General features: G+C 34.3%; 1 protein-coding gene across 1 annotated transcript in view; it reads left to right on the forward strand.

Annotated features, from left to right (window-relative positions):
- Positions 1-8831: 8831 nt before the first annotated feature.
- Positions 8832-17357, forward strand: part of LOC125859487 (protein yippee-like) — a 164658-nt gene continuing 156132 nt past the window's right edge. The window contains exons 1-5 of the mRNA XM_049539258.1: positions 8832-9003; positions 9919-9962; positions 11197-11305; positions 11393-11448; positions 11536-11718. Coding sequence (XP_049395215.1) covers positions 8908-9003; positions 9919-9962; positions 11197-11305; positions 11393-11448; positions 11536-11620 — 390 coding nt within the window. The 5' untranslated portion in view covers positions 8832-8907 and the 3' untranslated portion in view covers positions 11621-11718. The remainder of the gene's footprint in view (positions 9004-9918; positions 9963-11196; positions 11306-11392; positions 11449-11535; positions 11719-17357) is intronic.

The following is a 17357-nucleotide window of genomic DNA, read 5'->3' on the forward strand; positions in this document are numbered from 1 at the left end:
TACTAGAAGACAAACTTTAACGGACTAGGATTGAAAATCGTTCATAATTAACCTGCCCCACATGTTGTGCCATCAAAATAATAACCCTAGGTTTCAATGCATAAAATCCTATGGACATACCTATCAATTCTGGGAGGAAACCGAATTATGGAAGAAATGAATGAACGGAAAGCACTTACCTTAAGAGAGAAAAACCCCAAATCTTGGAAAAATCTCCTATGGGATTCTGTGGTCAAATATTTTACATAATGACTAAGTACGGACGAAAGCTAACATAAAAACGTGAGTTACTGTTTTCCGACCTTCTCTATAGCAAAACTTCGCAACTTCGTTATGATCATGCATGCTTCTGATTTGATAAAATCATCTTTAAATAATTGATTAGACCTTCTAAAATGTAATATCCCATATTTTAAACAAGGACATATTAGTCATTAGCCAAAAAAAAATCAAATGGGCCTTAGCCCATCAGAAACCTAATAAGGGAAAAATTAAATTAAGCTAAATAAATTATTGGAGTTAAGAGTTTTGTCAGCAACTCTTGGAAAAAAAAAGGAAGAAAGAGTACATTCTTGGAGTCTCTTCATGTGAAGGAGCATGAAATCGATTAAAGCAGAGAAAAATAACTAAATGGAGAAGAAGTGGAACTCTTGCTATTTCAAGTATGGATTTCAAGGTAAGTATCTTAACTTAGTTTAAAGATTGAATTTGTATATTCCCTGACTATAAATTTGAGAACTGAGAGTTTGAAAAACATGGGCTTAGAAGGAATAAAGGAAACTCTGCCTGATTTTCTGTAAATTTATGGTAAGGCTTGCTTTGGGATTCTTTCCCCTTAGCGCCGGTCACAGACCTAATTTGGGTCGTGACAAAGTTGGTATCAGAGCACTAGGTTATTCTTGTGACTTATGGAGCACACGTTAGTAGTAGAATCTCAATTATGGTTATGTTGCCGGCCATTTCTATAATCGTGATTCTGCGAGGACGTGATAGGATGTGTCTGTCTTTCTTTCTCATTCCTCTTTTTGTGTGACTAATAGGGTCTACTAGATGAATCTAATATTGTTTATCTTCCTATCACATATCTTGAACTTAGTCGTCCAATAACAAGAATAGTCCAAAGGTCTGCAGACATTAAGGGTCACCTTTGTAAACAACCGTCTCTCCCAATAAGGGGAAGAAACAAGTGGTTGGAAAAGCCAAGAAAGAGGGGGTTATGTCATTGTGAGGAATTCTTCGTGCACCTATGTGATAGGTAATATAGTTTTTTTCTGAAAAGAGTACTACTCTGCACTTTAACAACATGAGAGTGTTACTGTTAGGACACGTATCTTCCTGTACCGAGCAAGATATATTAATTGACAGAGTGAATAGATTCAGGCAACAAAATATAGCCCAAGAGCAGCTCCACGCAACTAGAAGGATTCAGATTTGTCTCAAGAAAAAAGTAGCCTAGAGATTTCTAAAGATAAAACCTCCAAGTTTCTAACAACTCAAAGATCCTTAAAGGTCTTAAAGGTTCTTGGGTGAAATACTTAAAGCTTTATGAGCTCGAGCATGTTTCAGCAAGAGTGTTGTAGTTCTGGTAGCATACAGACGGTGAACGTGATTAATTACATGGTATAATATTGTACTATTCAAAATACCAGTAGGACAACACCAAAGACTTGAGGCGATTCACTAAGTTATTATGGATTGTTTCTGTCTAGACAGTTGAGAATGAGTAACTTAATAAGGAATTTTAAGGAATTTGTTCAAAATGATTCGTTGGAACTAAGATATGACTCCGGATTATTCAATTAGCTAGATATGCTCCCTATTTATTAACTAATGGAGTTTTTTTGAAGGTTTAGAAATTTTTGAAAGGATGGTTAGCCTCTTAGACTGTGCAGTAACCTTGCACACAAATGCTTTACCTACTTTGAGGTCGTTGACATTGCTAAGCACATTTTGAAAAACATGTAAAGTTATAAAAAGAACAACCATGGATTCATGCTAGGTTGAAACTGGAAAAAAAAAAAAGAGAGAGAACGAAATCTCAGGCTTTAGAAAGTAGTGATGTTATACCATGATGAGGGTTCAACATTTACCAAAGGGCATGAGGGAGGAGATATTTATTCTAATTTAGAAATGGTATTGGTAGTGACATAATTTAAAGATGTATTTTTGTGGATTTGCCAAGACCTACTAGCACGATAAATAGAAATTTCTATTGACGTGTGGAGTGCAACCCTTTTGATGCCCCTATATCGTATGACACCGAGGGAGTTCAGAAGAGATAAGTAAATAATTGTAGGTCATATTAAATAAAGGTTCATCAGACTGAAGGTATCACTGGTGTGCTTCGACTACATACTTTTGAACAAGTAACAACATAATAGTTGTCTGGAATAGATTTCATACATAATTGGTTACAACGAGTCATCCTCTTGTTGGAAAATCAATTCCTAGTTTGGGTTATTATCAACTTACAATCAAAGAAAGATGATATTTCTAAGACCACCTCCAATTTTGAGTGCAAATATTATGAGTTCCCTGTGATATCTCTCGGACTGGTCAATGTTCAATGTGCATTCGTGGACTTAATAAATAGGGTGTTCAAGACATTCTGTACAAATTGTTTATAGTGTTTGCAGATGATATTTCTGTATACTCTCATAGTCGAGAAGAACATAAAGATGAGGAGGAATTGGGTACAAACACTGTGAGGCATCGACACTATGAAAATGCTAAGTACAATTGTGTCTAGACTCAATAGCATTGCTCGGGTATGTTGTATCAAATGATGGGATTTTGGCGACACCTAAGTTGGAAAAAGTAGTTCAGAAATGATACAAGCCCACTACTCTTACAGAGAATAACAACTTCTTGATTTTGACAGGCTAACACATGCATTTTGTGCATAGTTTCTTTGGAATAACACTTCTCTAGAAATTACAACTCCACTTAATTACCAGCTACAAAAAAGAAGAAGATGAAGTTTCAGTAAACAGAGGAATATGAATAGATGCTTTTAGAAGCTCAGAATATATATGTTTGATCACCACAACAGTGTTAGCCTTCCAGTCAAGTTTTGGAGGATTCATGATGCTCTGTGATGTTTCGAGGGTGGGATTATGATGTGTTCTCATTAAGAAAGATCGTGTGATAGTTATACTTCGAGATATCTAGATAAGCATGAGCAGGAACGCCCTCTCATAATTTGAAGGTGGTTACAATGGTATTTGCGCTAAAGTTCGGAAGCACTCTTATACAATGAAACCAATGTGAATTATACAAATCGCAAGACCTGAGATGTAAGTTTCAAAGAAAAGAAGAAGATTTGATCCTTAAATTTACACGGATGGACAAAACTACTCTATGTCTATGTCAAATTTTACTATTCGACGTCGTTTGGGAAACAAAGTTGTTTAGATAGATGCTTTGAAAAGGAAATCCATAGGTTATATGGAACATAATGTTCACGTGAAATGACTTTTAGCTGGTGAAGCAGTGGAAGTGTTTGGAGAGTCCAGATAATATAACATCAGGCTTCTTTGTAGGACAGGCAGGCTGGACGAGGCAGGTGAAAATTGCCTAAGTGTGGCTATTTATACAAGGGAAAATAGCTCATGTGAAAGGACTTTTAGCTTAGAATTTGCATATACTCAGGGATACAAGTATCAAATTAGTGTGAGAAACTCAGAGACACTATTTGCTTATGTTCAGCTCAAGTCTTTATTGGTAACACTTATCAAGGCCAACTAATACGAGGATGAGAAGTTCTGTGAATATCGAAATGAGATTCTAGCGGGTAAAGACAAGGATACGACTTTTGATTGTTATGTGGTTTCCCATTTAACATAGATGGTTTAAGGCAGATTATTCTTGAGGAAGTCATAACTCTAACTACACAATAGGTTCGGGATCACCAAGAAGTAATATTTCCTAAGAGAATTATATTGATAGGAGAAAAAAAATGTTGCTATCCTTGTAACATGTTAAAGTTGAGCATCAACGACCCTTAAGATCAATACAACAACTCAGGATCTCTAGAGTGAATATGAAAAGTGTTACCATGGATTTTGTGACCCATTTAACATGAACTCCTAGAGGTTATGACTCTGTATGGTTAGTTGTAAGTCGACTCAATCGGGATATAACGGAGGAATATAGTAGAGATATGCTTGAATGGAATTTTTGACTCTATGAAGTTCCATTATTGTTTATATTGGACGGTAAATCACAATGTACAACATATTTTTGAAATTTGTTTCAGAAAACCTTGACTACATTTCTAGAGGATATGCTAAAATCTTTCGTTCTTAATGTAATTGGAGGTAGTTGAGATGCTTATCTAGCATTGGCTGAAATTGCCTATCACAACAAATCACACTACGCAATAGATGGATCCATATGAAGAATTATGATAGGTGACGTCTTTCTCCTATCAGAAAGTCTGATGTTGGAGACATTAATGTATTGGGACCAGACTTGGTATTGAAAGCTTGGAAAAGGTTCAGTTAGTCAGACAAAAGTTGCTCGCAATTCAAGTAGGTTAAAGGTTTATACATAAAAGAGGAAAGGAAATTTAGAGTACATAGTTGGGGACAAAACCTTCCGAAGAGTCCATCAAGGAATAGCGTGAAGTGATTTGAAAAGAAGAAGAAGAAGAAGAAGAAGAGCTAATTTGAGCTCAAAATTTGTAAGACCATATAAAATTTCTTGACCAGGTGAGAGTAGTGTTCTACCTTTTGAAACCTTCTTTTGAGATGCATTTTGGTTGTTCAGTTTTCTACATCTGTTAAGAAAATGTATATTAAACTCCTCTTGTGTGCTTGAAGCACCAACTATAGAACGGGATGATAACTTAACATATGAGGAGGAATCAATGGCCGCTGTTGACAGACAACGAAGAAATTTTGGTCAAAATAAATTGTGTCCATGAAAATCGTATGGGGGAAACATACCATTGAAGAAGCTACTTGAGAATTGGGAGAGGATATGAAAGGTCAAGTATCCACACCTATTCTGAGTTACAAATGACTTAAATTCGTGGACCGAATTTCTTAAGGTGGGGAGAATGTAATATCCCATATTTTAAACAAGGACATATTAGTCATTAGCCCAAAAAAAATCAGAAACCTAATAAGGGAAACACTAAATTAAGCTAAATAAATTATTGGAGTTAAGAGTTTTATCAGCAACTCTTGGAAAAAAAAAGGAAGAAAGAGTACGTTCTTGGAGTCTCTTCCTGTGAAGGAGCATGAAATCGATTAAAACAGAGAAAAATAACTAAATGGAGAAGAAGTGGAACTCTTGCTATTTCAAGTATGGATTTCAAGGTAAGTATCTTAAATTAGTTTAAAGATTGAATTTGTATATTCCCTGACTATAAATTTGAGAACGGAGAGTTTGAAAAACATGGGTTTAGAAGGAATAAAGGAATCCGTTAAACTCTTATTATCTTACGGTTTGAGTGAGTATGTTAAATGTTTGGACCAAACTTTTGGTAGATCGGCATAAACTGAAGAAGAATTGCTGGACAGTGACATTAGTTCTGTTTATTATAGGGTGAAGTAATCAACAATGAGACTGTTTTGCGGGATCTGAAGCACCAATTTGATATAAATTGATAGATTGAGAGTCTATCATAAAACCTCGAAGATTGGGTATTCTGAATTTAGTATGAATTAGCCTAAACGAAGGAAGTATTATGAGACCGATATGATGTGATTATAGATTGATTGAAGGAAGTCATACAGATTGCCCAAGTGACAGATTTGGTACTTCAACACGAGTACTGTGAGTAGTAATCTTACCACAATTTGTATTTCACAAATTTCATGATTTTTACATGGTTTATAAAGTAAATGTGTTACAGACTGTTTTGAACTTGCATGTGGGACAAGTTTTTTACTGGATATGATACTGAAAAGATTATTTGAGATGATCTCAATCTTACAAGATATGATTAATGTTATTGAAAAGGTTTTACACTTATTTGAGAAATAATATTTTGACAGGTGATTGTTAAACTTTGAAATGATATGATTTGATAAGATTTAAATGCTCTGTTCGATTTTGAAATGCTTCTACTGATTACAAGAAAAATATAAATGGGAGTAGACCTTGATGAATCCCGTAGCTAACGGCGGGTTCATTAGACCTGGTGCACCTTGTAGTTATTGATTACTGATAAAGCCCTTGCTAGTGGGAAGGTAGAACTAGTATACTGTTACTGATATCCCTCGAGTAGGGACCTACTGATATGAATATTTAACTCCTTTATGAGGAGTTTACTGCTATTGGTTACTTCTTAAAGGGAAGGCCACACTGATTACATGATTCATCCTTGGAAACCTCCCAGCTATAAGATTTGATATGGAAATGTTTTTATGAGTTTATTATTAAGTATTTACATTGATTTTGCTTATATGAGGCACATAAGTTTGAATAATATTATGATTTCTGAAAAGGCATTATTTCATCATTTTGATTATTATACTAGCATGTTTTTTGACTTGTCCCTTAATAAAATGGTTGTGGTTAAGTATTGTTACTCATTGAGCTAGCGTCTCACTCCTCGCTAATTGTTTTTACAGAGAACTCAGGTGGTATTAACGAGGATTTCATTAGCTAGAGAGTGTGATTCGGTAGCACCTGCTGAGCCTCGCATTGCTTCGCGTGGCAAGGGATCTATTGATTTGCTATGGTTTATTCAGTTCTTTAAAAACTCGTAGGGTCGCTCCATTCGTCATTCTTTCCTTTGAGTCATGAGTATTTCTTCGTATTGTAGTCAAGTGACTAGTTTGAATTTCTTTTTCATATTTGGAGATAACTGGTATTATTGCGTCAAAGTTAGACCATCAATGGATATTAGGTTTTAGTTTGTAGTTATTATTTGTGTTGTGGATTTCTGAGAGTGGAAAAATTCAGGCTAGGCACAAAAATAAAGGAAATTCTGCCCGATTTTCTGTTAATTTATGGTAAGGCTTGCTTTGGGATTCTTTCCCCTTAGCGCCGGTCATAGACCTAATTTGGGTCGTGACATAAAAAGGTAAAATTATGTGAGTTTGAATACTCAAGACCTTCGTNTTTTACATGGTTTATAAAGTAAATGTGTTACCGACTGTTTTGAACTTGCATGTGGTACAAGTTTTTTACTGGATATGATACTGAAAAGATTATTTGAGATGATCTCATTCTTACAAGATATGATTACTGTTATTGAAAAGGTTTTACACTTATTTGAGAAATAATAATTTGACAGGTGATTGTTAAACTTTGAAATGATATGATTTGATAAGATTTAAAAGCTCTGTTTGATTTTGAAATGCTTCTATTGATTATAAGAAAAATATAAATGGGAGTAGACCTTGATGAATCCCATAGCTAACGGCGGGTTCGTTAGACCTGGTGCACCTTGTAGTTACTGATTACTGATAAAGCCCTTGCTAGTGGGAAGGTAGAACTAGTATACTGTTACTGATATCCCTCGAGTAGGGACCTACTGATATGAATATTTAACTCCTTTATGAGGAGTTTACTGTTATTGGTTACTTCTTAAAGAGAAGGCCACACTGATTACACGGTTCATCCTTGGAAACCTCCCAGCTATAAGATTTGATATGGAAATGTTTTTCTGAGTTTACTATTAAGTATCTACATTGATTTTGCTTATATGAGGCACATAAGATTGAATAATATTATGATTTCTGAAAAGGCATTATTTCATCATTTTGATTATTATACTTAGCATGTTTTCTGACTTGTCCCTTAATAAAATGGTTGTGGTCAAGTATTATTACTCATTGAGCTAGCGTCTCACTCCTCGCTAATTGTTTTTACAGAGAACTCAGGTGGTATTAACGAGGATTTCATTAGCTAGAGAGTGTGATTCGGTAGCACCTGCTGAGCCTCGCATTGCTTCGCGTGGCAAGGGATCTATTGATTTGCTATGGTTTATTCAGTTCTTTAAAAACTCGTAGGGTCGCTCCATTCGTCATTCTTTCCTTTGAGTCATGAGTATTTCTTCGTATTGTAGTCAAGTGACTAGTTTGAATTTCTTTTTCATATTTGGAGATAACTGGTATTATTGCGTCAAAGTTAGACCATCAATGGATATTAGGTTTTAGTTTGTAGTTATTATTTGTGTTGTGGATTTCTGAGAGTGGAAAAATTCAGGCTAGGCACAAAAATAAAGGAAATTCTGCCCGATTTTCTGTTAATTTATGGTAAGGCTTGCTTTGGGATTCTTTCCCCTTAGCGCCGGTCATAGACCTAATTTGGGTCGTGACATAAAAAGGTAAAATTATGTGAGTTTGAATACTCAAGACCTTCGTTTGAGAAAGAAGATGATTAATGTGTTGTCTTATTTCGAGAATGAATGTTCCTAAGGGGGAAAGGATGTAACATCCGGGGTGTTTTAAGATTGTCCGTCGTCTCATGTTGAGAACTTACGAGCTATGTTGCTCGGACTCTTCAAAAGTTCCAATGGGTGCGTGTCGGATTCGCCAAAAGTAGTGTATTTTTGGAGAATCCGAGACGGGTGCAGCATCAAAAGTGAAGAGTCCGCACAACTAAGTTTACGAGTAACTCTAGGGTACTTTTGGACCAAATTATCAACGATAAGGGTATTTGTACCAAAGTATTGATTGCAAGGATAATTTTGTTCATAAATAATAACATTTTTATTCATTTCACATAATTTCAGGATATTTTTTATCTTTTCCATTTTTTAAATGGACTAAAGAGGACAAAAGCAAGTAGCATTAAATTATTCAAAGAGTCCCTCACACATTGAATCCTTTCCCTTTCTTGACGTTACTTACTATCTTCCATCCGAAACAAAAACTATTACCCCATTTTGGATAAGTTCTTTTCCATTTTCGTTCTTCAATTTTCTTGTGATCTCAAAAATCATTGATGGGGAGATTATTTGTGTTGACTCTTGAAGGCAAGATCTACAGCTGCAAACACTGTGGAACTCATCTTGCCCTTTCTGAAAACATTGTTTCCAAGGTTTTCCTCCATCTTTTCTGTTTGATCACTCTGTTATTGTGATTTCTTGAAATTGGGATCTTTTTAATTTTGATTTTGATTTATTTTGTTGTAAAAATACAATCTTTGGCTTGATCGGTGGTTTTGGTTTCGTTTCTAGAACTTGTTAGGGATTGTTGTTGGTCTGTTTAAGTAATTTTAGATGTATATAAAAATTGGCTACTTTAAATCAGCTATGTGAGTGAAGAATGTCTCAGATTGAGTAATTTTGCCCTAAAGGAGATGAATTTTTTAGCATCAAAGAGCTGGGTTTTGTGGAGTTGCTGGTTTTGGAGTAAAAGGGATTGTATGAGCATTCTTTCTGAACTTTAAAAAAAATAGTAGTTATTATTGCTGATAACATACCATACAATATTCCTGCTTAATCCAGTTATGAATTAGAGGAGTTGTTTGTTGAGTCTGATACTTGGAGTATACTTGATTGGCATTTTCCATTTGTTCCGTGTTTGTGTGCTAGTGGCTTCAATATTTCAAACTATTATTGTTATGCCCAGTCCATTGATCAGGTCTTGGGACTGATCTATTTTCTATATTTTGATCAATTTGGTGCTTGTTTGGTCACTTTATTTTGCTCAATTTCATTGTAATGTGCATTCATGATTTTCTTTATTATATAAGTTGACTTTGTAGGTCAGTCTTTCCTATGAAAAATTCCATATGACTTCTATAGCATAGACTCAGAGCACATTTTCAAGTGTTGGAGCTTTGAAACTACTGTTTCTTAGAAAATCAAATGCTTTTGTATGGAGTAAAATATTGATTCTGCAATTAATTATATTGAAGTTTAATGTTGTTTCATCCCCTAAATAATGTATGTAGTCATTCTGAGTTATGAAGTTATCTAACTCTATGTTTTCCTTCTGATCTTTCCTTCAGTCTTTCCACTGCAGACATGGGAAGGCTTATCTCTTCAGTAAAGTGTAAGTCTCTTTTTTATTCTGCAAATTCAATCATCAGATATGTTTGTGACATTTTCATATGTCCAATCTTTAAACTTGCAGCATGAAAATCACAAGTGCAACTTACAACTTTTGTTGGTTTTATTCTTGTTAGAGTATGAATTACCATTTATTTCCTCTGATTGTTGTTAAGCTTTTCTTGGCATCGATGGGACAAGAGTTATTTGTAGCTTGGTTAGATGAACAATGATATTACTACGGTCAAGGTTATCCATACCTCTGGTACAGAAAGATGAAAAAGCTTCCATATAAATCCTCTTATTTGACTTCCACCCCTTCTTTTATTGGTGTGGAGGACACTATTAAACTAGAAAGTGCAAAAAGATGAAGTATTGAAGAATTCATGTTGGTAGTAGTTAGCCAAAAATTTCATGATTTGAAATGAAAAAAGATTTGTTTTTCAAAAGTTGAGTGCAACTGGAGTATGTGCAAATTATTTGGCTTTTACTCTACGTGGGTCAGATAGCTCTCAGGATCTTTGATTTTATTATTAGCTCCGAGTCATTATTATTATGGAAGGTCACAACCAACCTAGAATATTTGAGAACACATGAAAAGTTGTGTACAAGGCAGGCTATACCCTGTAGGTTTAGTTTGTTAAAGACATGGTACTGTATATTTATATCTTCATACATTTGTGTCATTGACATTGTTCTCAGGATCTTTGATTTTGTTATTAGCTCTGAGTCATTTTTATTATGGAAGGTCATAACTCATAACCAACCTAGAATATTTGAGTGCACATGAAAAGTTGAACAAGGTAGGCTATACCTTGTAGGTTTAGTTTGCTAAAGACATGGTACTTTATATGTATATCTTCATACATTTGTGTCGTTGACTATAAAATTATCACCAGAATTTGATCTATTAGAATCACTATAGAACCTAGTGGGGATTTTACCAGACTATTATATCGTGTACTTTTGAGTGTATTTTGCAGGAGTACAAATATTAACACATCAATATATAGAATAAATTCTTACTTGACTTGGGTTATTTTCCACTTGGTAGCAGCATTACAATAGTTATATGGCTGAATACATATATTATGCTCAACTTGATTGCTTTCCTGTTCAAGAGTTCTGCTCTTCTCAAATCTCTTCATTTCATTTTATCATTTAACAGAAACATACAAAATGATAATGCACTTTGTAGTTCTGTATATTCTATACGCCTTTTTTTTTTCTTTTGACAGGGTGAATGTCACTTCTGGCGAAATAGAAAATAGAATGATGATGACTGGTATGCACACTGTGGCAGACATTTTCTGCGTCTGTTGTGGGTCAATTGTTGGATGGAAATATGTGAGTATGGAGTGATAAAATGCTAGACATTGTCGTTTGGCAGTTGCTAGAAGTTTTAATTGTTCCTAATATAGCAAGTCTTTTTAGGAGACCTCCCATGAGAAGAGCCAAAAGTACAAAGAAGGAAAATCAGTGCTTGAGCGGTCAGTTGATTACTTCAGTTTTCTTTAGAATTGAGTTAGGAACATATCATAAGTCCTCACTGAGGTACTTTCTTTTATACTCAACAGGTTTAAGATTTGTGGCCCTGATGGAAGCCATTACTGGGCTAGTCATGATACTCATGTTGCAGGAAGTGATGCTGATGGTGTTTGATCACCATCCAGAACAAAAATTCTATCCCAAAATGTACATTCTTTAACCCACCACCCCATTAGTTCTTTATGGACCATTGGATTCTTGAATAGCTTAAGGTACTACAACTTGTTTAAGCTTGTCCTCTATTGTGTATGATAATATGGAAGCAGCCATGTGTTGTTGCAAACTAACATGACCATCTGCCTGTGTTTGTTTGCAATGACAAGACATTACTAGTAGCAACGACTCTGCTTTCATTGCTTCGGTCTTTCCATAGTTGTTTGGTAGCTGGATAGAGTTATGTGAGTATTAGTTATGCAGGTATTACTTATGTTGGGTTTAGTTATGCAGGTATTACTTATGCGGGTATTAGTTATGCAGGTATTAGTCAAGCAAGTAGTCCGGACATGAATTTTTGAAATAAAACCAAGACTATAAATTGATTTGCTGCCTACTTTGCCCTTCTCATAACCATCCCATATCCTACCTAAATAACTCTCATAGACCATTTAGGTCTACCTGTTCAAAAAATAAGAGATTTTCCATAAATCCCCAATATTTCGATCAAGGCAGTTGCCGAATCATATTACATAGTTCTGGCAACAACAAAAGCTTAAAAAATTAGCAACTTACCCCATCATCACATCAAAACTTGGTAGAGTTCATAGCAGTAAAATTGGTATTGTATGGTGTGAAGTTTTGTCCAAATGTAAATAGAATGAAGTCCAAAACTAGCTAACATTTTTGTCTGACAATCATGGCTTTGTTATTTTATCAACAAAAATATGACAAGGAAAACTCTCCCGCAACAAAGTTTCAGTAGATAACAACTATTTGGCTACAATTAAGATTATTCAGCAGATGTGTAATGACTTATTCCGTCATATAATTGTTTAGGGCTATAGTACCCTTGTGTAGATCTCTGTGTGTCAAGAGTTGGTAGAAATCTTGAAATTGAAAATCGAGTATGAAAACTGCTAGTGTTTCACTATAGCAGACACTTTCTTTGTAATAACTAGATCACTATTTCAACCTCATTAACTTCTGTTGAGCATTTCATATGCTCAAAGAATCAATTTATGTGGTTTCTAGGTAGGCTAGGTTCATAATTCTATTCTAGAAAGACAAAATTTAACGGACAAGAATTGAAAATCATTCATAATTAACCTGCCCCACATGTTGTGCCATCAAAATAATAACCCTAGGTTTCAATGGATAAAATCCTATGGATATTCTTTTCAGTTCTGGGAGGAAATTGAATTATGGAAGAAATGAATGAACGGAAAGCACTTACCTCAAGAGAGAAAAATCCAAAGTCTTGAAAAAATCTCTCTGGGTTCTCTGGTCAAATATTTTACATTATGACTAAGTACTGACAAAAACTAACATATAAACGTGAGTTACTGTTTTCCGACCTTCTCTATAGCGAAACTTCACAACTTCGTTATGATCATGCATACTTTCGATTTGATAAAATCATCTTTAATAATTGATTAAACCTTCTAAAAAGGTAAAATTTTGTGAGTTTGAATACTCAAGACCTTCGTTTGAGAAAGAAGATGATTAATGTTTAGTCGTATTTCGAGAATGAATGTTCCTAAGGGGGAAGATGTAACATCCCAAATGTTTAAGATTGTCCGTCGTCTCATGTTGAGAACTTACGAGTAATGAGTCTAAATATGAGAGTTTTATTATAATACCACTTTTGTTCAATATCTGATTTAAATTAAAATTTTGATTGCAATATATGCTTAATTTCTTCCTAAAATGCCTAAAAATTTATGAAAATTCTTTTGTTCCACTTGAAAATTTCTAACTTCTGAACCTCATATATGATTGGACATGCAAACCGTTCCCGTTTCACATGTACAATCTGTATATATATATATATGTTGTGAGAAATATAAGACAAGAATATTATTGAATTATTGTTGTGTCTACATTATTACACAAAGACCCTATTTATAGACACTACAATACAATCATTTACCAAATAGGATACTATTTACTATTCCTATTTCTATTACTATTTCTCTTCCTATTCATATTCTAAATAGGATTGTATAAACCTATTCCTATTCTAAGTAGGATTGTATATACCTATTACTATTCTAACACTCCCCCTCAAGCTAGTGCATACAAATCATATATATCTAGCTTGTAGCAAATATAATTAATACGAGGACCGAAGAGGAGCTTGGTGAGATATATGCAAGTTGATCACTTGACTTCACAAAATTGACAATCAATCTCAATGTGCTTGGTCTTCTCATGAAATACTGAATTTGATGCATAATGCCGATAAAACATAGAGTGATAAAATTACAGTGTTGGAACTTCCCAAACCAAGCTTGCAAAGACTATTTCAGACCATAGAGTGTCTTACGTAATCGACATACAAGGCATACCATGTGAGAAATATAGGGGAGGAATATGATTGAATTGTTGTTGTGTCTACATTATTACATTGAGACCGTATTTATAGACACTAGAATACAATCCTTTACCAAATAGGATACTATTTACTATTCCTATTTTTATTTCTATTTCTATTCCTATTCCTATTCTAAATAGGATTGTATAAACCTATTCCTATTCTAAGTAGGATTGTATATACCTATTACTATTCTAACATATGTCATATCAACGATCTAAATTTGATATTTTTATTTTTATTTTAATTTCAACCTTTTTGCACACTTTGTACACGATAAGAAATTAACTTTTACATATTCGCATTTGCTTTAACGTAGCTCGAGTCAAAGCAATGAAATTTAATGACTCAAATTTAATCCAAATTTTTGAAGTGTTACATTTAACCTTGGTAGGCCATACCAATTATTGGGCAAAAATATTTGATGTTTGGCTTTCGTAAGATCACAATTCAGATAAAAGTGTGAAGTTTTGTCCAAATGAAAATAATGAAACCAGAATGATGTCCAAAACTAGCTAACATTTGGTTTGACACTCATGACTTTATTGATTTATCGACAAAATATGACAATTTGCATAAAACAACATACTCATTATCCTCAATACAAAAAATTCTCCCTCGACAAAGTTTCAGTAGATAACAACTATTTGACTACAATTAAGATTATTCAGCAAATGTGTAACGACTTGTTTCATCGTTATGATTGTTTAGGGCGATAATACCCTTGTGTAGATCTCCGTGGGTTAAGAGTTGGTAGAAATCTTGAAATGGGAAATCGAGTGTGAAATTCAGCTAGTGCTTCACTATAGCAAACTTTCTTTAAATAGCAAGATTGCTATAACGAAGGAATGCTACATAGAGAAGGTAGCAAAGTTTCGCTATAGTGAAGGTCGGGAAACAATAACTCGTGTTTTTAAGTTTGTTTTCATTCAGACTTAGTCATAACGTAATTTTTTTACCAGAGAATCCTATAGGAGATTTGTCTAAGACTCACTGATTTTCTCTCTTGAGGTAAGTGTTTTTCGTTCTTTCATTTGTTCCTTCCATACTTCGATGTCCTCCCTGAATTGAAAGATATGCTCTTCATAGGATTTTACACATTGAAACCTAGAATTTTTTATTTGTTTTGATTACCGAGAAATCCGTCTGTGATCCACCCTTTGGACCAACCACAGCCTTCTAAGAAAAAAGAAGAAGAAGAGAATTATATTTTTTCCTTGAAACAATACAAAGACATATTTTTTATGCACCAATTTTATATATGTTGCTATCTCATTTTTTTGAATATTTTAAATTATTTATGTTATTTTACCAATAATTTCCTCTATATAATATTATTTACATTTATAAATTTNTTGTTTTCATTCAGACTTAGTCATAATGTAATTTTTTTACCAGAGAATCCTATAGGAGATTTGTCTAAGTCTTGATGATTTTCTCTCTTGAGGTAAGTGTTTTTTGTTCTTTCATTCGTTCCTTCCATACTTTGATGTCCTCCCGGAATTGAAAGATATGCTCTTCAAGGATTTTACACATTGAAACCTAGAATTTTTTATTTGTTTTGATTACCAAGAAATCCGTCTGTGATCCACCCTTTGGACCAATCACAACCTTCTAAACTCGGTGGATAATGGGCCTGCCCCTCTACCCTTCTCCACTTAAATACCGGGCTTCGCTTTGCATGGTGTGGGGCTTGAACCTGCGACCTAAGCCACAAATCCTCCACCTTTTGCCACTTGAGCTAGGCCTTGGCAGCTAGAATTATTATTTTAATGGCACAACATGTGAGGCAGGTTAATTATGAATAATTTTCAATTTTAGTCCGTTAATCATTGTCTACTAGTATAGAATTATAAACCTAGCCTTAATTATGAATTTGAGGAACCTTGAGATCCCATAAAAATGATTTTTCTAAGCATATGAACTGCTCAAGAGAAGTTAATGGGGTTGAAGCTTTATGAATGAGATTGATATGATCATGCAAACCTCCGATTTGATAAAATATTCTTTAAATAATTGATTAGACCTTCTAAAAAGGTAGAATTATGTGAGTTTGAATACCCAAGATCTTTGTTTGAGAAAGTAGATGATTAATGTGTTGTCATAGTTCGAGGATGAATGATCCTATGGGAAAAGAATGTAACACATTGGGTGTTTAAGATTGTCTGTCGTCCCATGTTGAAGACTTATGAGTAACGAGCCTAAATATGAGAGTTTTATTATAATATCAATTTTGTTAAACAACATTCGATTTAAATTAAAAATTGATACCAATATATGTTTAATTTCTTCCTAAATTGCCTCAAAAAATTATGAAAATTCTTTAGTTCCACTTCAAAATTTATAACCTTCTAAACCTAACATATGATTGGACATGCGGACTGTAATGACCCTAAAGGTCATTTTTGGAAATTTTCATAAAATGACCGTTTTACCCCTCCCGATAATTGCCCCGAGTCCTAATTGTTGTATTTTCGAAGTTGGTTTGAAGGAAAATTGATGAAAAGTTGAGTTTTTGGAAAGTTGAGTTTTTAAGAGTTAAAGTTTGGTTAAAAGTGCTATTTCGAGTCATTTGGAGTTTCGAGACTCGAATCGGATTTTCGTCGATTCCAGCAGTTTTAGAATGTCGAAACNTCCAATAATCCCAATGCGTAGCAAGCCTCCTTATAAGTATCATACTGGACTCCATTAATTGTTCTTATGCTTTCAAAGGAAGTGCTTCCTTTCACAAAATTAAGTAGGATTCTCATGTAAAATTGTTCTCCACTTGCAGGATGTGCGAAGTAAATTCTACCAACTGACTTCTCCTTTTTTCTTCTAGTCCATCTTTTACCTGTTGCATCCCAGACCCAACGCGTAGGGAAATCTTAATATGTTAGGTCTCGCGCATCCTTATATTCTTTCTTTGCCTCAAACCATTCCGTGAATTTTATTTTTACTATATCAGGTCTGTTTAGTATGCTTTCAGGACACCTTTCTTCTTGGAATACTATGGTGTTTTCTCCCTATAAATGGAATGGCAAACACTCAACTACTGGCTCTCTATGATGTATGTCAAATTTAAAGATCCTCTAGCAAGCTTCTGTAGCTGATATGTATCTACAATCTAGATATCTTTTGATCTCATCACGTTCTGTGGCAGTATCTGAACATTCTATACATTCTTGAAAGTTGGAGTAATGTCCCCATCCTTGATAATGGGTAAACTACTACCATTGACAATATGTATTTGTGATGGACCTTGATACTTACAAACATTTTTTAGGATGCTCGTTGAGTTGGTCATATGATTGGAAGCGCCTGAATCAACAATCCAAAAAT

The sequence above is a fragment of the Solanum stenotomum genome, chromosome 3, assembly GCF_019186545.1.
Source record: "Solanum stenotomum isolate F172 chromosome 3, ASM1918654v1, whole genome shotgun sequence".
NCBI lineage: Eukaryota > Viridiplantae > Streptophyta > Magnoliopsida > Solanales > Solanaceae > Solanum > Solanum stenotomum.